We start from the raw sequence: 23,667 nt of genomic DNA, 5'->3' as shown, positions 1-23,667 counted from the left end.
TCTGCTCCTTCCTTTTGCTACTGTTGTTATCATAGTCATGGTCGTCATCCTCATCCTCATCATCACCACCATCATCACCCGTCACTTCTCTGTGCTCACCTGGTGTCTTAGTACGGGTTTCTATTGTTGTGAAGAGACACCATGACCACAGCAATTCTTATAAAGGAAAACACTTAATTGGGGGCTGGCTTACAGGTTCATAGATTTAATCCATCAGCATCATGGCCGGGAGCATGGTGGCATGCAGGCAGACGTGGTGCTGGAGAAGGAGCTGCTCCATGTTGACAGGCGGGCAAGAGGAAACAGACTGTGATAGTGGTGTGGCTTGAGCATGTGTGAGACCTCAAAGCCCACCCCTACAGTGACACACTTCCTCCAACAAGGTCATAGCTACTGTGACAAGGCCACACCTCCTAATAGGGCCCCTCCCTTTGGGGGGGCATTTTCTTTTAAACCACCACACCTGGGATCTAAGAATATGTGGCAAAGGATAGTTCTGCCCTCTGCCCTTGCCTCCTGAAAGGTCACCTTCCTTATATGTCTTCCTCAATAGTCTTTTTATTTACTTTGGGCCAAAATGGTCTAATAAGGTGATTTCTTTCTTTTTTCTTTTCTTTTCTTTTTTTTTTTTTTGTGACAGGGTTTTTCTGTGTAGTTTTGGTGCCTGTCCTGGATCTCGCTCTGTAGACCAGGCTGGCTTCGAACTCACAGAGATCCGCCAGGCTCTGCCTCCCAAGTGCTGAGATTAAAGTGTGCACCACCGCCACCACCACCACTGCCCAGGTAATAAGGTGATTTCAAGTGGGGATTTGGGTCCCAGAGTCTCACCTGGGGACCGAGGTCAGCTATGTGGGTGGTCAATCATGTCAATATATTCCATCCCCCAGACAAACTCTGGACACCAACGCTCAGAAAGGCCTCTCATGTTGCTTCTCTGCGCATGTTGTCACGCACCACTGATGAGAAAATGAACTGTTCCACTGGGGGCAGAGAACTAGAAGAGAAGCAGTATGTCCAGAATGTTCCAGACTTGACTCCCTGTATCTCTTCCCTTCTGTGAGTTTAATCTGTTGTCTTGACCAGATGAATCAGAACAATTAAATATAACAGATCTCAGTGATTCTGTGGTCTCCTCTAGTGAATCAATCCACAAACCCAAAGCTGGCCCGAATCACCCCTAAACCTGCAACTGGTTTTGCAGTGAGGACAGTCTTGTGAACAGTTCTCTAACTTTGTAGAGTGCTGAATCTTTACTAAACAGGAAATAAACACAGGCTTGTGTCCCATGACTCCATGTCAGGGAACACTTCTGGGTTGGTTTTTTTTTCTTCCATAAGGTCAATCTTAATGGGCTTTCTAGATATCCCAGCAGGGAGCTGATGTTCACTTTGTAGGAGCACAGAGAAAAGCAGCGAGGAGGTGAGAAGGCATGGTGTTTGTTTTAAATGCAGTCCAAATGCCAGCACACACTGGGGAGGGAGGCCTGCATACAGAGTAGGAGGGATCTGGGGACGCACAACACTTGCCTCGCAAGCTTGAGACCTAGGTTCAATCCCCAGCATCACACAAGCCCAGCATGGTGCATCCATATAACCCTAGCACTCTGCAGGTGGAAGAGGGAGAATCAGAACTTCAAGGTCATGCTCAGCAATGTAGTGACTTGAAGGCTAGCCTGGGCTATATAAAAATCTCAGAACAAAACACCACAAAAGGCTTGGAATGAAAATGTGCAGTTAACAGTTAGGGGACTCAGGGACGGAGATCCTTTAGGCTACCTAATAAAGCCTCATGTGTATCTCACTACTAAGCCAACCCTTTAGGATTCACTGCCCTGTTATGCTACAGTGCTTCTGGACTGCCACATCAATGGCTACAGCACTGAATGTAGTTCCGTACCACAATAGCTTGTCTTTGAACATGTCCAGTTCTGTCTCTATTCAAAAACATCTTTCTGAGAGTGGCAGCTTTTCTTTTCTTTTTTTATTAAATTCTTTTTAAAATTTTATTTATTTATTTATTTATTTTAGGTATGAATGCTCTGTCTGCATGTATGCCTGAATGCCAGAAGAGGGTATCAGATCCCATTATAGATGGTTATGAGCCACCATGTAGTTGCTGGGAATTGAACTCAAGACCTTTGGAAGAGCAGTCCATGTTCTTAACCACTGAGTCATCTCTCCAGCTCGTGTGGCAGCCTTTCTTTCTTTCTTTCTTTCTTTCTTTCTTTCTTTCTTTCTTTCTTTCTTTCTTTCTTTCTTTCTTCCTTCCTTCCTTCCTTCCTTCCTTCCTTCCTTCCTTCCTTCCTTCCTTCCTTCCTTCCTTCCTTTCTTTCTTTCTTTCTTTCTTTCTTTCTTTCTTTCTTTCTTGTCTTTTTGGTAAACCCATGCTTATGGTGACTTTGTCTTTCAGTAGCATCATTTTATTAACTAGGAATAGACAAGAAGTTATCAGGGCATCTTTTTGAGGGGTGTGGAGTGATACCCTTTGAAGGGCAAGTTTCCAACGCATTAGTCTCTTATTTAACAAAGCTCTGTCCCTCTTGCACCCCAAGACTGATGTCTCTTTAGAAGTCTCATAGGGAGCTAGATGGGGAGGGCCTAACAGGGGCAGAACACAGGGTTTCCTGCCTGAGAACTCAGAGCGGTTAAGCTGAGCAGTGAGTGTGGCTGCCCCTGCCCCCTCCCCGTGTTGGAGCTGTTCCTCTAAGCCACACCCTGGCAACCACTTTGGTTTCCGTAAACATTTGTTGAGCAAATGAATAGCAAGGTTGTGGTAAAGCAATAGCTGTGCCTCTTCTAGACACCCACACAGCTTCTCTGTGCTGTCAATACTCTGTTCAATCCTCTCCACCCTAGCCTGCTCAAGGAAGACTGCACAGGTCAGTCCACATCAGCATAATCTAGATAACAACTTACAAGACAGATTAACAGGATGCTGCACAGACAGCGTTCTGACACACGCAGGATGAGCTAACCATGGCCACCACCCAAGCCCCTCAGAAAAGCGGCATGCACCAGGCTTGAACAAGGAGAGTCTGCCTTCTTAACTGCCAGCAAGAAGAGAACAACAGGGCAGGCTGTCTCTCAGAAAATACCAGTCAGTTTCTGTTTATAAACCACAGCATGCTTACCACGGCCCAGCCCTGACATTTCGCTGACCCCACAGATGACTAGAACCTGGAAATGCTTCTCACCACCACTGCCTTTCAGGCTGAATCATCCCCATCCCCGGGGACCTCCGGCTGCATGGCAGCTGACAGGCTTTGATTGTTCAAAGGTGAGCTTGTAGTACAGCCACTGGGAGAGCCAAGGGCACCAAGGCACTGAAAGGAAAGCCTGGTGTTTATACCGTGAGCAGCCAGCGGGGCATCTTTGCTAGAAGTGAACGCTTCTCAGAACGGCCCACCCTTGGCCTTGCTGAGCCCTGCAGTCCAGGTGTGTGTGGGGGCGGAACGACCCCTCCTGCATGTACAAACACATCCTCTGTGCATTACCCCAATATAACGGAGGCACACTTATGTGATCCTAGGATTTGAAACTCACACAAAACAGTGAGAATTAAGGAAAGAGGCTCGACTTGGCTTGATAGTAGCTGCCCAAACCTTCCCTTGGTCCCAGCAACTCCAGCAGGCATACTGACTCCTCAACCCCGAGTAACCCAAAACAGAATCACCCCTGTCCTACTGTGTAACGCTGTGTAACAATGTCCTCCTTCCTTGCTTACTTAAACCAGACCTGTTTTTATATCAACTACATCCCAGATGACATTTACTCATGGGGAAAAACTCAAAACAACACTCTCTGTTTTTTAAATCTCTCTCTCCTCCTCCCTCTCTCTCCCTCCCTCCCTCCCTCCCTCCTTCCCTCCTTCCCTCCCTCCCTCCCTCCCTCCCTCCCTCCCTCCCTCCCTCCCAGTCTCTCGGTGCATTTCTATGTGTGAATATGGCCACAGCTGTGCCATGACACACGTGTAAAGATCACAAAGCAACCTTGTGCCAGCCTTCACCCTCTCCCTTTAAAACACGGACCTTACCATCCACTCACTATACAGTGAGCTGGCCCCAGTTACATTATGAGTTTGGGTGTGCTAAGTCAGGAAAGGTATGTACGTCAAGAGGCCATAGTTTGGATAGAAATCAAAGTGAAGAAATGCAAGTCTTTTCAGTAGTCTGTGGCATACAGAGGAGGAAACCACAGCTGAAAAGATATGACAGAGGGTGACATGCCCAAAGCAATACACTTCTGAGAAATTAGTAGATTTGAAAATCATTTTTTTTTTTGACATTACCAACTGAAGAATGTAATGAGTGAATTGGGACAATTTGCATGCTTGCATGTAAGTGGGATGTTACTTTATATAGATTCAAATTCAGCAAGCGGGTTATAGCCCTCTGGTGCACTAAGCTTTAAGACCTTATGGGTTTTTATACTCTAACCTGTCCACAGACAAGCTTGGGACCTTTGGCAGCCTTTCTACGTATCAGATTCCTTAACTGGTAACAGTAGAGTCCATCTCCTAGCTATGTTGTCAAGATGAAATATGCCTTCCTGCTTCCAGTCCGATATTGAGAGGCATCCACACAGCCACTCCTTCCTACAAAGAAGTGAAAAGCCAGCAGTCGAGTGGAAGATCAGCAACCCCTTTTTAGGTCTGTAAGAGAGGCAAGGCCATAGGAAAACCAACAGCATGAACAGAGAGACTAGTGGGTGTATCTAGAGTTTTCCTGCCTTACCCACAGTCAGGACAAATCTTTGTCACCTGCCAGTCCCACAGCCGCTCAGACCCAACCAAGTAAACACAGAGACTTACATTGCTTACAAACTGTATGGCCGTGGCAGGCTTCTTGCTAACTGTTCTTAGATCTTAAATTAATCCATTTCTATAAATCTATACCTTGCCATGTGGATTGTGGCTTACCGGCGTCTTCACATGCTTCTTGTCATGGTGGCGGCTGGCAGTGTCTCTCTGCCTCAGCCTTCTGCTTCCCAGAAGTGGGCAAATATACAGAATTACAACTTGGAGTAGAAAACTACAGGCAGCAGTCTCTGTGGGAATCAACGCCCAGGGAGGAGACCCAACCACAAATGACAAGTTATTGGAGAGATAAAAAACCCAAGAGGGACTCGGGTCTGGGTGTGCCATCATTTTGTGAATTCTGCCAAGCCCTCACATTGAACATCAGAGGAAAATCCTTTGTGTTTCTAGAATCAAAGGAAAAAAAACCCAACTCTAGCTGACTCTATATATTTGGGAGTGAGGGGTTGGAAGGCTAGAGCAAGGTGCAGTAGGGGGCTAATGTGGAGACTAAGAGGACCTGGTGAACTCTACAATCTAGGGACAAGAGCTCACCAAAAGTCTGAGACTGTGTCTATAGGCTGCAGAAGGCTTTCCCTCCGCAGCCAGACCTATATTCCCAATGACAACTTATAGCAGTCTCTTGTACCCAACTCATCAAGAAAAAAAATACAAGACAACAAAAAGGTCCAAGGCCACAATTTAAAGAAACAGCAACCATCATAATCAGATTCTGATATGACAGGAAACTTCACAGACTAAGAATCTAGAACAATTATGGTCCCGTACCAAAGGCTCTGGGTTAGGCAGACAGCGCACAAAGAAAGTAATAAAATACAGGGAGGAAGTCCCGGTGATGAAAAACACGCTCACAGAAATGTAGGCCACCTTTGGTGGCTCAAGAGTAGATTGGACACAGTTAAGGAAAGAATCCCTAAGCTTGAGGTTCTAGCAATAAAAACAAGACAACAGGCCTGATGGTTGGTGCCAGTTGTCAACTTGGTAGGATCTAGAATCATCAAGGAGACAAGTCTATGAGCACACCGGTGAGGGACTCTCTAGGTTAGGTTAGCCTCAGGACATGCTTGCGGGAGATTATCTTGGATTAAGTGTGGTGTGAAGGCTTTCCCACTGTGGGTGGTTCTATGCCCTGGGTAGGGTCCTGGAACATACAAAAACAGAGAGGGAGATCTGAGCACTGACAGTCACCTTGCTCTCTGCTTTTGATATGGGTGTGACATAACCAGCCTCTTCCAGCTCCTGCTGTCTCGACGTCCCCTCCATAATGGACTGCATCTCGAATTGTGAACCAAGATAAACCCTTCTGGTCTGAATTTGTTTTGGTCAGGGTATTTTATCACAGCAATAGGGTTTGAAGAAACTAAGACAGGGAGGGATTCCAAGTCTATTGGTGAGAAGACGCACTGTCGTCAAAATGTCCTTTCTTCCCGACTTGACCTACAGACTGAATGCAATCCCACTCAGAACTCCCCGTAAGTCCAATATTTGTGGTTATTGCTAGCTGATTCCAAAGTGCAGGGCCACATGACTGACAGCAGTTATCACAACATCAATAGAAGAATGCCACTAGACAACTGATGCTATCTACCTTCAAGGCTTACTATAAGGCACAAGTAATTGAGACTGTGTGGTATTGTGAAAAGAAGAAAAACCCATCTATGGCACAGAATAGATAGCCCAGAAATAGACCCATAGAAATATAGTCAACTAATCTTTGATAACGGATCCAAAGCAATAGAGTGAAACAAGAATAAACTTTTCAACAAAGGGTGCTGAGACAACTGGACATGCACATTCAAGATAAAAGCAAATAATGTAGACACAACTTTTCTCTCTCTTCAAATATTAACTCAGATAAACCAAGCATAGGCCTAAAGTGTAAAACAAGAGCACTCCTCTAAGATATCTCGGGGCGGGGGGGGGGTGCGGGGGGACGACAACAATGGTTATCCATGGTGATGAGTGTTAGCATCAACAAAGGCAAAATCCATGATAAGCTGGGCTTCCTTAAAATAAACCATTCTTGTCTGTAAAAGACACTGTAAAGAGAATGGAAAGAGAAGCCACAGAGTGGGATAAAAGACCTTCAAACAACATACCAGTTAGTAGTAAAAGCCTGGAGGCCAAACTCATCAATCTGCTTCCTACTCTTCCCCCTTTGTGTATGATACACAGCTATTCTGCCATCAATCTATATCGCCAGTCACAAAAAATTTTTAAAAAGTCAATGACAGGAGCTGGAGAGACAGCTCCGTGGTTCAGAGCACTCGCTGCTCTTACAGGAGACCTGGGTTTGGTTTCCATCACTGCACATGGTGGCTCACAGCTCCCTGGAACTCCATTTCCAGGGACTCTAATGTCCTATTTAAAACTCTGTAGGCGCAGCATGCTTGTGACACACTTAAACACACTTATACACATAGACAACATATTCATGCACATAAAATAAAAGCAAAGTAAATACATCTTTAAGTTCAACAACAGCAAACACAACAACAACAACAACAACAACAAAAAAAAAAAACCCCAGTTTAAATAAAATGAACCAGAGACCTCACTAGATATTTCTCCTCCAAGGAAATACATCAGTAACAAATGAATATACAAATAGGTGCTCTAGATTACATGTCCTGGGGAAATTTAGATTAAAACAATGAAACATCACTACACACACCTCTCAGAATGGCTGAAAATCCAGAGCACCAACAACACCAAATGTTGGGGAGGATTTGGTACAGGAGGAACATTCATTCCTGATGAGAATGAAAAACCATCTAGCTACCTTGAAAGGGTCTGATAGTTTCCCACAAACTCAAATATAGTCTTAAGATACAATACAGCAATCACGTTCCTTGGAATTTACCTACCCCAAAGACATAGAAACTTATCATTACAAAATGTGCACAAGAAATTCAGAACAGCATTGTTAACACTTGAAGGCAAAGAAGACGTCCTTCAATAGGTGAGCAGAATGTTGAGACCAGGGGTTATCATCTAAAACTAAAAGTGAGCAAGCTACCAAGCCATGGAAAGACACGGAGGAGACTGAAATGGATGGGTAAGAAGCAGCCAGTCTGTTGAGGGAGACATTGTAAGACTCTACCTGGATGACAAGTTGAGAAAACTATGGAGATAGTAAAGAAAGCAGTGTTGGGTTCCAGGAAGGAGGAAGGGATGGGGAGGCAGAATGCAGGGTAGTGGAGCTATTCTGTAAGACACTGTGATGATGAACACAGGCCAAAAACTCCTCAAAACTCACAGTAGGGAGAACAAGTGTGAACCAAGGTGTAGACTATGGACTTGGGTGATTACCATGTGTCAATGCACATTCACAAATGTGCCACTCTGGTGGTGATGTTGATAAAGGAGGAGGTTCAGGGTGTAGGCAGGAAATCTTTATATCCTTTGATCTATTACACTGTGAATCTAAACTGCTCTGAAAAATCTAAGTCTTGGGTTGGGGATTTAGCTTGCTAGGCAAGCGCAAGGCCCTGGGTTCGGTCCTCACCTCTGGAAAAAAAAAATCTAAGTCTAGGTAAAATAGTAAGCCATGAATGATTTAATAAATGTTTAAATTATTCATAAAGAAATAGTCAATACATGAGATGTGATTAGATTGATGCCCAGTTTATTAATCAATTAGCTATTCTTGTTGTTACAGCTATTAAAAGTATCACTGCAAGTAAGCCTTACTAAAATGCAGGGGGACAGTTACGGTACTTCCATTTACAGGAGCCTCTATGACATGAGGAAATGGAAGCTCAGAGAGGTTGAGAGCATGACATAAGCTTACCCAGCACTAGCTGGTTCTACCCTGAAGACTCAACTCAAAACCCACTCTTCTTTTCCCCACTCATCCTCTCTCAGCAGCAAGAGGCTGTACACAAATCTATCTCCATCAGCAAAGACGCCTTGTTTACAATTCAGACTTCCAAGTGACATGATTGGATATCAAGTAACTTTGATCAAATCCAGCACCTCCAGAGATGGCTGCTTTAAAAGAGGAGGGGGTGCTTAAATTATTCAGCGTCTAGTCCAGATTGGATAACACCCTTTTAAGGTATGAATCTCTTGCTCAGGCATGGCACTTATAAGGACCGGCAGGATGGGATGACAGGGCTCAAGACCCAGTGTGAGACCTCAGGGTTAAGTTCTGGCTCCCTGGCTGACTGCTCTGGTACTGTAGACAAATTACCCAAACCCTCTGTACTCTAACTGATGGCTGTGCAGATTAAACATGACAGTGTAGGTTGATACACGGTGAGCTACTTAACTCTGAAAAAATAGAAGCCAGTAAGTAGCTTCTCTCATAGTCCAGGTGTTACAAACTGTGGCATATGAGCATACACTAAAAGGCAAAGCCCTCCACCTTTCTCAGAGTGAATGAACAGAATCCCTCACTCGGCACCATTTCTATTCCTCGAAACCGTGAGCTAAAAAAAGAATCCAGGGATGTTCGCTTGCGAGCTCTAGCTCATTTCCCTCCTTTCGGAGTAGTCAAAGGCTGCATTTTTTTTCATCTTCTAAGCCTCCATATCAAGAGCAGGGGTTGAGGCAAAGGAGATAACTCAGTTGGCAAAGTGCTTGCTATGGAGGAGCATGAGGAGCCACACCAAAAGGCGGAGGGAAGAATGAGTTTTGTTGCAGGAACAGGACCCTCCACGTTCATTTATATGCACAGCTGTGAACCACTGTAGGATTTTGATCTCTAGACACAGCAAAAAAGCAGGGGACACAAAGAGGGTTGTTTGGGGGTGTTGTTGATGGGGCTGATCAAAATAAAATCTGCCAGTCCGTGCCTTCTCATTTAAATAGCTATCCAGCTAAGAGGGGAACAGAACAAAAAGAGAGTGAGGGCCTGAGAAGGGACATCCTGCACCTACCAATCCCGTTCTTCTCAGCAGCAACCAGTACCTCTCCACACTGCAGGTTACCCATCTGCATGACACTTTTTACCTCAGCACTGGGACTAGAACCCACGGCCCTGCACATGCCACACTGAGCTACGTGTCCAGTCCTCATTTCTTTTCTCAGCTACATCGCTAGCAGCCTTGTCTAACCTGCCAGCTTTAAACTCTACACCGAATATCAAATTCTTGTAATTCATATTCATTCCCCAACACTCTGTAGAGAAGCTCTATTCCCCAAGCAGCTATGGAGGGAGGTTCTCCTGCTTCCTCCTGCTTCCAGAAAACCTGAAGTCAAGATGGCAACCTTTCAGCAGGTAGTATTAGACCAACCAATTTGACAAAACTTGAATCTCCCTGGGGTTGGAAAAGACACCCAAGTAATCGTGTACCACTTAAAGTGGGGGATCCATTCTCAGGAAAGTGTGAGATTTGTGTTGTATAAACACTGTATTCATGGCAACAATAGTGACGGCTCTCTATAATGTAATTTTAAGGGACCAACATTACCAACATTATTATGCCCCTCACGATTATATTGACCTTCTCTCATTCCACATCAAACAGCATGAAAAGTCTGACTGGCAGCCTGCTCACCCCATAGTAAGACCCATTAATAAGCAGAATTAAAACTAAGACACCCGATTAAAATCCTCACAGGAAAAGGGGGGAAGGGTGAGAGTGAAGCACTGGGCATTTGGAAAACATCACCTGACAGACAAACACAGTGGGGTGTCCACAGAGGCAGCAGCAGGGGCCAGACTAAGTCAAAGGCCAGGGAGTTATCAACTCCAGGAAAGACAAAGACGAAGACACACACACACACACACACACACACACACACACCACACAGACACACACCACACACACACACACATAGACACACACACACAGACACACTCACGCACATATAGACATGCACAAAGACACACACACACAAACACACACACATACTCACACAGACACACAGACATACTCACACACACAGACACACACACTCACACACATACACACACACTCACACACATACAGACACACACACACATACACACACACTCACACACATACACACACACTCACACACATACTCACAGACACACACATACACATACACACACACACTCACACACATACACACACACACTCACATACATACTCACACACACACAGACACACTCACACACACATAGACACACAGAGACATATACATGCATGTACCCACATGCATATACGCATACACACACATGTACACAGAAACACACATAGACACACACGCATATACACACACAGACACACACACACACACACACACACACACACACACACACACACACACACGTATACGCAGGCACGAACACAGGCACAAAAGGAGCCATGGTCCCGGCGTACTGTCGGATTAGTAGTGAAAACACTTGTTTAAGTAATTACATTGCAGACTTCAACTATTGATCTAATAAAATTCTGCTGTATAACTTTATTGAGGGGATGAATGGAAAGGAATTATGTCAATAGTAAGAGAACTATCATTTTCTCCCTCAAGTCAATAAATGACAAATGAAAGCAAGAAATACATATTTAGAAGTATAACAGTAAATGGAAGGAACTAGACGAATGTGTTGTGTATGAATGTAGAATATCTGCCTCTAGAGAGACAAGGGGCGGGGATGAGGGGAGTCAACCTTTGCTTTCTCAGCGTTACAATATTTGGAGGTTTTCAAAAGTAGGAATGTGTGTTATATTCACCAAAAGTACACTTTTAATAGACAAAATCAAACTTTTAAATTTCCAGAGGATGTGATCAAAACTGGAGACTTTAAATAGTTAGCTCAAACTGATCTCTATCCTTAAACTAAATGATCACAAAACACCTCAGACTCAAATGTACACACCCCTAAAAACACAATTTCTCCATAACTTACTACTTCAAAAATCAAAAGGGTTACAAACACCGCTTTGATGTAAAATGACCCAAGCACCCGATGGGTCTTCTAATTTCTCTGATCTACCATAAGAACAAATTGAAAGTGTTTGGTTGGGGGAGGCTAATCATTTTATAACTGATCAAATCCTTAATATCTATCCTATTTTTGCTTTTAATCATTTAGATTCTACATCAAATACTTTGGTCTAATCAGCAATATCCATTGTTTTTTATGTCAATGTATATCACTTGAGAAATAACCAGACAAAGCATAACATTTTTTTTCTCCTAATAAAGGTAATTTACGGGTGTGCTTTTGCCTGCATGTATGTATGTATACTGTGTACATGCCTAGTACCCACAGGTGTTAGAACAGGGCACTGGATCCCTTAGAACTGGAGTTGCAGATGACTGTGAGCTGCCATGTAGCTGCAGGGAACTGAACCCAGGTCCTCTGGAAAAGCAGCCAGTGCTCTTAACTGCTGAGCCATCTCTCCAGCCCTGGTTTTAAGCATTTTTTTTTTAAATGCTTACCCATTAAAGTCATAAGCTATGTTCCCCTCTATAATGACTCTGCACCGCCTCACAATTTTCTGTGAAGGGAAGATTTTCTCTAACATCTAAGCACACCCTGTTCCATTAATATCTTCCTGAACTGAGCAGGTTTAGGCTGAGACATAATGAAGCTAGCACTGTGAGAACACAGGCATTCATGGGTGGGAACTGGTAATTTGTATTCACTTCTTATAGCTTAGCTTTCAAAACAGACAAATTGATTTGACAAAAAAAAACGATTCTAACACAGCACTTAGGTAGAGTAAATTGCTTACCTCTGTTGGTTTATAGCAGTCTACGAGAGCTTCCTGGAATTAAATACACGGAAAGTCAGTTTTTATTTTTAAATCTATCATCTGCAAAGTGAAATCAAAAGTCATTTCTTCTTAATTTATCTTAAATTGTGTGCATGGGTATGTCTATGGAGTATGTACCCATGAGTGCAGTATCCATGAAGACCACAGAAGATGTTGGACATCCATGGAGCTGGAGTTACAGGTGGTGGTGAGCCACTGGACATGGGAGCTGGGAACTGAATTCTAGTCCTCTGGGAGAGCGGCAAATGCTGTTAATGGCCGAACCTTCTCTCCAGCCTCCTCATCTCATCTTTATTATTTTACAACGCTCTGTCAAGACTTTCTATTGACTACCCACAGTCACATTTTATTTCAGTACCACTTGGTCAGCTAAGATATAAAAATATCATTCATATACAGTCATGTTTTGTCCTTGGTGTGGGTGCATATGTACATATATACTGCATAGAGTTTTTGATTTACAAAAGACTTATTTTTTGGGGGGGGATATCACATTTTTGAAAATCAAATATAACCCTCACTAGATTATAAATGTCTCACTGAGCAGAGCTTGCTTTAAAGGATGTTTTTTTTTTTTTTTAACTTCTTTCTGCGCGCGCGTGTGCGCGCGCGCGCACACACACACACACACACACACACACACACACACACACACACCCTTCCCTTTGGACTCCCTACCTGGTTAATATTAAACTGGACATACTTAAAAGCTGAGACCCTGCCTATGCAAGATGGTGGCAACCACTGGGGACACGGGGAGAGGGCTCTGGCCATGATTCAGCCATTGATGGTCTTAGGTTCTGTCCTCACTCATCTGGGAAGCAAGCAGGAAAGGGGGACCAGAGGCCAGCTAAAAAAAAAAGCCCCTTTCAAGTTCTTAGCCTATTTTGTATGTCATTCTATTTTTTCTGGAATGGATGTCTACTTTATCTTTTTAAAAAACTATTGTCTCCAAATGAAATCTACACACAAGGAATAATCACTGGAACAGAGGCTGCCCGCCACTCCCAGGGCACTAGTAATTATGATCACATTAATCACATCAATGAAGTAAAATGTGCACTTTGACTGGCTCCAGTCACCACAGGCCCCTGGGGACAGCCAACAGCCACTAACAGTAATTACCAATGGACGTTAAGAACAATGGCAGGTCACAGGTTAATTAGTTTTAGAAACTGCCCAGTGCAGATTGAGAAGTGGTAGACCTGGCCTCCCACGGGAAGAGCTGTGGTTTATTGCTTTCTGCTAAGGAACACGAGGCACTTCCATCCCCACTGTTCCGGGGAAACACAATCAGGTGAGCACCTAATAAAAAGATACTTTACTAAACAGAATTGCATTCCAAGCCATCGAATTCTAAAAATGGTTTTCATGAATGATTTAATCCACAGATGCAAGAGCAGAGCCCAGGGCTTGGATATTTATTTCCCCGATCTGGCGCAGTCTCTTTCCTCCTCACCTGCCTGCATGGCACTTCTACCTTCCCTGGAGATTGGCTTTCCAAGGTAGAGCCAACTCTCTCTCCCAAGAGAATACGCCTCCTCGGGAGTACTGCCCCGGAAGGTCCCTGGAAAACTGTCTGCTGTCAACAGCTGGTTTGTTATCAGACATGCAGTAGAAGGTGAAGAGCCAGCACCAATGCTCTTTCTTTGTCGTGCAAAACGCCATTGTTCAAATGCAGGGGACTGTGTCCCCACCAGGTTTTGGAACCCAAGTAGACCCAAACATCCATGATCAGAAAATTCTATATACTGAAAGCTCTTCACCTGTAGTTTTGAAGCCCGTTCTTCCTCGCTGTCAGCATCAAGAAGATCATCGATGTCGATTTCAACATCTGGCATTTCTTCTTCCTGGTGGGAGCAAACGGGAGGGCTTTAGTTCAGGGAGAAACTCTGTAGTACACACCGAGGAAGGACTCCATCATCCAACCAGAAGGGGTGATGGGTAGAAGGGGAAAACAGGAGTAGAGGAGCGGCTGGGGTGGAGAAGGGGGATGAAGAAAAGGAGGTGGAAACAAAGGGTGGGAAAGGAAGGGAAGGGAGAAAAAAGAGGAGGAACAAAGGAGCACTTGGCGTCACATTCTGCTCCTAGCAGTAAATCACACCTATGAGTGGAACATAGACTGGCAGAGCACAGGGAAGGTGAGAATTACAGCTTCTGATCGACCACACCAGTCTTTATTGTGGGCCCCCGCTCCCCTCCCAGCTCCCTACCTCTCCTCCCAGCTCCCCACCTCCCCTCCCAGCTGTAGAAAACCCAATGCCACCACAGGCTTTTTGTTCAGAAGCTTCACCTAGTCAGGTACTGATTCACCAAGGATGTATAATCCCAGGTCCAAAAGGGTTCTGAGAAAGGTGCTCTTCCCACAAGAGAACACCTCATTCCCTCCGGACAAGTTCAGGCCCAGGAAGCGTGGAGCCCTGGACATTGTTGGTAGCCTCTTGCTGCCATGAGAGGGGCCAAGTTTAGGACAAGGTTGACACAGAGTGGGGAGAGCTGGGAAGACCAAGACAGTGACAGCAGGATAGTCTCTTTTAAAATAATAATAATAATAATAATAATAATAATAATAATAATAATAATAATAATAAGACAAGAAGGGTGGGCCTGGGAGGAGAGGGGAGTAAAGATGATTAAGGTATGTTGTAGGAAATTCTCTAAGAAATAATAAAAATATTTTTAAAGCAGTTTCTAGGTAAAACCACTAAGCCACCAGGCCAAAGCATGTCTGAGCAGATGCCTTATATCGTTCAAGCCGATTTGAGCTGAGCAATCGCAGACATCCAGTCCAGAAAAGGGGGTGGGAAGGGTGAGAGCCTTCACTGGTTTGGAAGCGGAGTATCCAGCACTCGGTGACCTCTGTTCCCTGGCCCCTATTCTGCCACTTGAGCCTTCCCTTTGCTTTCAGAGTAACACATTCCGACGTGAAAATAAGGCAGGCTGCGACCTACACCTAACTGCCTCCTCCTGCGCAAGCGCAATCGCCTGCTGCCTGACTGTTCAGCCACTGCAGTGAGAGCTGAAGGGAGTCAGCGGTGGCTGAAGAGAAAGCCACACATGCGCACAGCTGGGGTCACCTGGCCTTGGCTGCTCCGTGTAAATAAACTACCTGGTCTTGACTTCCAGGCCAGGCTCACATTCTGAACCTCGCCAACAATCTGATTCTGTATTCATCTGAAGTCATGGCAAAAAGGAACACTGGCAGGGGGAGATATGGGGCGACCAGGGGGCCCTAAACAGATGAGCAGATGTGTAGACAGATTCTCCACAAGGAAAAGACCAATGAGGAGGCAAACACCAACAGCGACACTCCACTGGCTTGCAAAACATCTGGAGGAATACAGCGGGGTGTGTGTGTGTGTGTGTGTGTGTGTGTGTGTGTGTGTGTGTGTGTGCGTGCGCGCGCGCTCATGCAGGATGCTATGGGAGGCCATGGGCTGGTGATTCATCCATAGGTGGCGCCAAGCAGGGCATTTACCCCTTAGGCATCCGCAGGCCAATGGATGAATGAGCCCTTATGATGAGCCCCAGTATGTATGTCTCCAAAAGTGAAGCTGGAGAATTCAGCTCCACCCTCTGCTCACCCACAGCCCATCACAGCTTCCATTGGTACCTTGTAAGGCAAGAACACCTTTGCAGGTCTCAGCTGGCCCCATTCAAGGAAAGCTATGCAAAATAGACCCCCAAGTTTCCATCTAAGCCGCAGGTGATGCTGCTTCCCTTGTATCTTGTCCCGCTCCTCCCTAGAATAGATCTCCAGGTTCAGTATTTATCCCCTGCAGACATCGAACATTTATGTCATGGCTTTGTGAAATCCAGCAGAGGTACCTGGTATAGACCCTGCTCAAGAAATGGGAGCCGTGGGCAGCTTGGGGTCTTCTGTTGTAGGAGACAAGGGCACGGTCAATAATGACTACCCCCTCAGAACAGTACAGCAGCAGGGTGGTCCCCCCCCAAAAAAAAGAATCACAGGAATAGCTTTGATGCTGAGCCAAGCTTTATCAAACCAGCTTAGACTTGAGTGATGCTGTTTGCTCCAGGCAAGGCCACCTCAGCCAGATGTCCTCTCATTAAGAGTGCACAGGGCTGTGACTTTCTGTTAGCTACTGTGCTTAACCCATTTCCCTAGTCCTGGAGAGCTAGGTTGTCTAATGTGGTCACCACGAGTGGTATTTAAATTCCTCACAATGGGAGCCAGACATGGATTATGTTTCTCATTCACACCAACCACATTTCAAGTGCTCAAGTGTGCATGCCTTCTGTACTAGATTTAGAACATTTCATCATTACAAAGTGTCCCGAGGGGCAACATGACCATGGAGCCTCTAGCCCTCTGGACCAGAGTCAGGAAACAAAGTTTCAATCTTAAGAAGCCTTATATCAAATGAGATTAAGAGGTGCGGAGGAAATACTGAGTTTTAAGGTCACTCCCAGGTCACTCCTGAGAACGGAGATCACGTGGTTGGAAAACTCGGAGCTCCTTTGTAAGAGACAATGCTGACACATGGTAAGGACTGACTGAGTAATAACCATAGGCACCTCAGGTAGTCACAGAGTCTCTGTCTGACCACATGCCTCAGAGGCCTGGGGCAGCCAAGCACACAGAACAGAAACTTTCAAAGGCTGGTGATTCTACATGCATGGAGGTTCTTCTTGGCTCTGGACTCTGGTTGTTGATCCTAGAACAATGTCAGACCCACTTATGCACAGGGCAGCAAAGACTCCCGTAGTCTACAGTAGCCTACCCAGAGTTTGGCTGCCTTTGGGTATTTGCCGCATATTAAAGCTGTGTCCACACAGAAGCTCTGCTGTCAGGAAGTGAAGCAATGGCCTTTGGAGTGTTAGAGAATATTATGAGCCCTGCCTCCACGTTTCTTAGGCAAGAAGTCTACTGGTACTGTGACCCTAGCCAATGTCCTGGGAGAGAAGTGATTCTGAGAGATACCTGTGTTCTCCCTTCAGCTATCAGGATATCACTTTTTTATTCTCAAATGTAAAATTGGTGCATTTAACAGACATTCAAGAGTAAAAACTGAACCTGGATCTCCAAAGGAAATATACCAAAGGCTTCCACTCACCACCTATCAGAGGACCACAGAACAAAACCCCAAATGGATGGTTTGGTTTTGGGGGTTTCTGTGGGTATATTCCACCACCCACAAAAACCCCAAAGATGCCTCTCTTTTAAAAATTAGACATCTTTAAAATATCCCGTATACTTTCTCAGTTTAGACTCCAATAAAAACAATCTCTGTAACAGAGAAAGGAGGCCACTTGGGGCCCAGATCCTTTCCCCAGAGTGAAAAACAAACAAAAGACCACTTAGCCTGTCCAAGAGTTAAACTTAAGTACGTTCCAGCCTTTGTCAGCTGGTTTTCCATAAACTGGAGGATGGCGAGTCACAGAGTGGGTGAGAATTAGCTGCCCCCACCTCCCCCAAGTGGGCCAAACTGTAATCCTTAACATAAAAAACAAACGAATAGCTCAGTTTTTAAAAACTCGCCAGGAAGTAGGAGTGGGAGAAATGAACTTGGACAGTCACAAGCAGAAGTCCCCTTGCTGAGAACATGGCCACTGAAGGCCCCTGAGCAAGGGCGGGAAAGGACCAAAGAAAGAGCTGGGTCAGTAAGAGGCCCAGGCTGACGGGGAAGTTGGGAGGCTGTGTGGACAGGGCTATTCTCATGCAGGTGTGAGGCAACTGGACTGGAATGGGAGTCCTCAAGAACGGAAGAAAGAATCAAAAAGTGTGAACACCAGGGAAGGAGAACAGAGGGAAGTCAGGGATGAACTGGATGCTGGAGAAGGAAGAAGGGAAGAGCAGACCCAGGTTCTGAGCTGTTCTAGAGATGTTCTAGAAAAAGAGGTCAATAACAGGGGCACTGGGGCCATCAAGACTTTCACAACCTCCCTAGCAGCTGTGAGGTCAGTATGACCAGCCTCCCCCCAGCCTTGAAGCAGAAACAGGATACCCACTGTGCAATGCTCAGGGCCACACTGTAGTACTGAGTGACAACATGTGGTCCTGATAGGCAGCCACAGTAGCCAGGAGCTCAACACAGGCTCTGACATCAGTATACAGTGATGCACCTGAGGCAGACGATGGAGTCAAGCCCACCTGTAGTAATGACATATGCATTCACATACATACCACCTTGGACACTCATGAGTGTATATCTACACCACCATACTACATACACGTATCCCATGCACCACCATGAATACTGTTCCACACTACCACACACCACACTATGTATACTTTCTTTCACACGCACTCTCACATACACGCATATTTGCACGCCAACTACCTTGACTACAGTCTCACTGCCAGACACCACACCACACCATGTATATTCTCTCTCTCCCTCTCCTCTCCTGACAGTTCCCTTTCCTCCCCCCTACTCCCCCTCCCATATATACATATTTCTAACTAGCCAGAAGGTGCACATTGAACTCTACGAGTGGTCAAGTAAGCTGTTACAAAATGCAAACGCCACCTTGCCCCAGAAGTGCGAGGCCAGCAGGAATGCTCAAGCTAAATCTAAATGTGAAAAAAGATGATGGTTTTGAGCTCTACACAACACGGTGGTTTTCAGCAGTTTCCACCCCAAAGCAGGTACAGCAGGACACAGTGGCAGGAAGTACTATGCACGCTGTGGCATCTCCAGAGAAACAGGGGAGCAGTGGGCGGGGGGAGGGGGGAGCCAGGAAGCTGGTAAACCCAGCTATTATGGGCTGTCCACACATTCATGAGAAAACCAGCCAACTAGCTGATGTCTCGCCTTTGTATGAGCCTATGTGGAGCAGGGGTGATTGACACCGGAGATACAAGATAAGAACAGAACCCTTAGGGTTATGTGAGCTCTCTATGAAAACATTTATACTTCATGTTTTCCTTCTAATAACAATCCCCCAAACTTCCTGTAAACAAGCAAATTCTTGGAATGATCACCTATGACCATGCCATGCTTGGCCGACTGCATTTACACATTGCACCAAACGGGATTTACATTGGTTGCCATGAACTAATGAGACAAAGGTCAGAGGGTGGTCTCAATATATATAAATTCAGCAATAGGAATAACTCGTTCTCACCGAGTGATGCTAGGAGTTATCATCCAAACAACACTGAGCCACAGCCGGCTACTGAAAAAATGTAGTCAGCCATCACAGTATGTAAATGGTGTACATTAAGATGGTTGTGCTTATGTTTAATTTGCCATTCTGGTATAATTTCATAATTGGAAGAACCATAAGCATCAGGAGTTTATATCTGTTTTAAGTGATACATATGTACATGATATTATAATATTAAATATTTAAATTAGCAAGCTGCAAGAAATCATTCCCACAGAACAAAATATCAGAACATTGGGAGTTAAAGGCAGACCTCAGAGGCTTGCAAGAGGAAGCAGGTTGCACACATTAGGTTAGAGAACCAAGGCCAGCAGGCTTCCCAACAGAATCCCTGAGTGCTTGAAGCCAGGAGCAAGCCTGTTCTGTGTAGCTGTAACACCAAGTCTTAAGCTAGAAGATTTACAAAGAAAAGAGATTTATTCAGCTCAATATTCTGGAAGTTCAAGAGCATGACATCAGCATCTGAGGGCATCATAGTGGCATCACACAGTAGGATACATGCAAGAAGTCGGATGAGAGGCAGGAAGAGAGGTGAGGGAGGGGCCAGGGTCACTCCTTAATGACAGGCAACTCATTTTGAAACTGACCCATGCCTGTGAGACCCCGCCCACTCCGCTCTGTGATGCCGACACTGACCTCTTCCTAAGGGCAGAGTCCCCATCATCTAAAAACCTTCCCCCTCTTAAAGATTCTACCAGTTCAACACCACCACCCTGGGGACCAGGCTCGGAGCGCATGAGCCTTCAGAAGAAACCACATCCAAAGCAGAGCAAGCAGGGACTCTAGAGTCTCAAGGAGAGATGGTTTCTAACTTTGATGCCTATCTCCTCCCCAGTCAGTCAAGAGTGACAGAAAAAACCACAGGCATTTTGACAGTCGGGTCTTATATCTCAACATTTTCACCTCCTGCATGGAAAGAAGCACTCTGGAGAAGCAAAGACCTCAACTGAGGAAGGAGACTCCTGGAGTGCTAGTTGACGTAGCTCAGAGGGGGCAAAATAAAACCATGACTGAGGGGGGCACAAGCAGGCAGGGGCTTAAAGAGTCACAGCTGAGCCAGCAGTGTGTCTGGGAGCCTAACTACCAACACACACCATACACACACACACACACACCACACACGCGCGCCTGACCACAGATGACTCTACCGTAAAAGGATGTTTCACATTCTATTCCTAGGAATTATTGTTCTGGTCTCTCACGGCAGCAAGGCTTAGCACACCCTTGTCGCACAGCCCCATCACTTATGTTCTTTTCTGAGGCACTCCGGCAGAACAAGTGATAACTGCTGCAGATGGGAGCAGGGCCACCGCACGTGCCATCCCAACCCCCGAACATTCTGTCGCCCTCGCTTCCGGCTGGAGGAAACACACAGGATACAACGGACGGAGAGTGGCGTTATTTTACAAACACCTTGGAATGTGTTTGAATCTTTGACAGCTCACAGGCTCCCTTCAGCACTTCCAGTTTTCTTGACAAAGGTCTTGTGACACACCGGCATGTCGCGGCAGCCCAAATCTCAGGGCTGTCTCAACACAGCAACAGCATCAATCAAACAAACACTGCCTGCTAGACGGAAGATTGACACGCCTGGTGATGTTAGATTATTCTAGAACAGTGGTTCTCAACCCCATGGGTTGCGACCCCTCGGGAGTCGAATAACCATTTCACAGAGGTTGAATATCAGATATCCTGCATATCAGATGTTTAAATTACAATTGATTCATAACAGTAGCAAAAATAAAGTTGTGAAGTAGCAACAAAAATAATTTGATGGTTAGGGAGTCACCACAACATGAGCAATTATATTAAAAGGTTGCAGTATTAGGAAGGCTGAGAACCACTGTTCTAGAAGAAGGCACGACTACAGTTAGGATCTCAGGACTGCAGGAGAGTCCAGACAGTGCCTTATCCCTTGCCAGGGACAAGAAATGACCCACCGGCAAGCATGCTTGTTCCTTAGGGGAAGAGAGATGATGAGCACATTGGTGCAGGGTGGGTATCTTTACCCAAGATGCATGGGACCACAGATGATCAGCTGTTAGGTTTTGGAGTATCAGCAAAGACTGTAAGGTTGACCATCCCTAATCTGAAAACCTAATGTCCAAAACTCCCTGTTTTCAAAAAACATTTTATTTGACTTATGATCACTGTATATGGGGGTGTGTACATGTGCATGCACACACACATGTGTGAGTATGCCATGATGGGTATGTGAAAGTCAGAGGACAACTTGTGAGAGTCGGTTCTCTCCTTCCCCCGTGTGGATTTGGGGGATGGAACTTAGGTCCTCTGGTCTGAGTGACAAGGGACTGGCACACTGTATTAGTGACACATCTGTTGCTGGGACTAAAACAATAAATCCAAGGCCACTCGATGGGAGAGTTCATTTCAGTTACTGATTCCAGAGGGTAGGAGTCCATCATGGCCGGGAGCCGTGGCAGCAAGTGGCCGATGTGGTAATGGGAGCAAGAAGCTCAGGACTCACGGCTTCTTGATTAGGAAGCAGTGAGCGAACAGTGATTGGTTCCAGGATTAAGCTTTCAAAGCTCACCTCCAGTGACCCACTTCCTCCTAAACCTCTCCGAACAGCACCACCAACTCAGGATCAAGTGTTCAAATAGCTGAGCCTATGGGGGACATTCTTCCTCAAACCATGACACACCTGTGAGACAGATGCTCGGACGTGCTACATCCGAGCCCCCTCAAGCCAATGCTTTTTGAGTGTTATCACGACACTCAGAAGTTACGGATTTGGGAGTATTTTTGATGGCAGTATTTCAGATGAGGGCTCCTCAGACTGCCTAACATATAGTGTGGTAAGCGGTGACAAGCATTTCAGGAGGAAAAAAGTCTCGGAAGGGGAGAAGGAAGGAGAGCGTCGGGGTTGGGGTGTTAACAGGGTAGTGTTCCATGAGACATATTTCATTAAAAAACCTCGAGAGGAAAGAGAGACAGTCACTGTTTGGGGGAAGAACAGGCCCCAAGCTGTAGCTAAAGAGCTGCGGGTGGCAGGGGCATGGGGTCCCCGGTGGTGCTAAGGCCAGTGAGGAGGGGGCCACCTGCTGAGAACCACAGGACCCTGTAAAGCATCTAGCATGTGCCAGAAGCAGGAACCACGGCTGTTGGGTCTGCGCTGAGGGATGGCATGACCCGGTTTACCTTTCAAAGTTTTCGCCCCTGCTGCTTGCTGAAGAATGGGCTTTGGGGGAGGGAGAACATACGCAGAGACCACTTACACAGTCCCAGAAATAACTGATAAAAAAACAAAACCAAAAACACGGGCTCAGAGCAGAGCAATCACGTGACACGTACTCTGCTCTTACGACTAGGCTCTTATGTGGGTCACTGCCGATCCAAATTTCACAGCTAATGTGCCTGTCTGCCGGAGACTGAAGTGGGTGAAGGTAGAAGTCTTTAAACGGAGCCGAATATCCAGTGGGCAGTGACCAAAGAGAGCAGCAGACTGTGAGATGGCCCCGCTGATCAAGGGGTGAGAAGGGGTGAGAGAGGGCACTGGATGAGGGGACGCCTACTCTTAGAAGGCAACAGGACCACTCAACATCGCCTGAGCAGCGAGCAACCAAGCTAAGCAGAGGTCCCTAGACTGCCACCACTGACCATGTAGCTTTTGCTCCCCTACCCACCAGGTAGGTGGCTCTTCCTCCTCAGACCTAAACAGGCATCACTGCATCCCACGAGCTCCATCTTCCACCCTCAGAACTCTCCTTACCCTGTAGCAATTCATTTTAAAAACATATCTGAAGAACTCCTTAGAGTCTCCAAACATGACTCAATAAAATCCTTCAAAAGGTTCCAAGAGGGCTGGGGAGACAACTCAGTTGGCAGAGCACTTGCCTTGCAAGCGTGAGGACATGAGTTCAAGTCCCAGGACCCTCATTAAAAAAAAAACAAGGCCGGGCGTTGGTGGCACACGCCTTTAATCCCAGCACTCGGGAGGCAGAGCCAGGCGGATCTCTGTGAGTTCGAGGCCAGCCTGGGCTACCAAGTGAGCTCC

At 45.8% G+C, this 23,667-nt stretch overlaps 1 protein-coding gene across 1 annotated transcript in view; it reads right to left on the bottom strand.

Moving 5' to 3' along the window:
• Ppp1r14c (protein phosphatase 1 regulatory inhibitor subunit 14C) overlaps window positions 1–23,667 on the bottom strand; it is a 95,800-nt gene that overhangs the window by 22,187 nt on the left and 49,946 nt on the right. Inside the window, exons 2-3 of the mRNA XM_006978099.4 lie at window positions 14,282–14,365; window positions 12,474–12,506 (exon numbers count right to left, since the gene is read on the bottom strand). Coding sequence (XP_006978161.1) covers window positions 12,474–12,506; window positions 14,282–14,365 — 117 coding nt within the window. The remainder of the gene's footprint in view (window positions 1–12,473; window positions 12,507–14,281; window positions 14,366–23,667) is intronic.

Source organism: Peromyscus maniculatus, chromosome 16 (genome assembly GCF_049852395.1).
Source record: "Peromyscus maniculatus bairdii isolate BWxNUB_F1_BW_parent chromosome 16, HU_Pman_BW_mat_3.1, whole genome shotgun sequence".
NCBI lineage: Eukaryota > Metazoa > Chordata > Mammalia > Rodentia > Cricetidae > Peromyscus > Peromyscus maniculatus.
The sequence above is the reverse complement of the archived record's forward strand: the minus strand, read 5'-3'. Positions and strand labels throughout refer to the sequence as shown.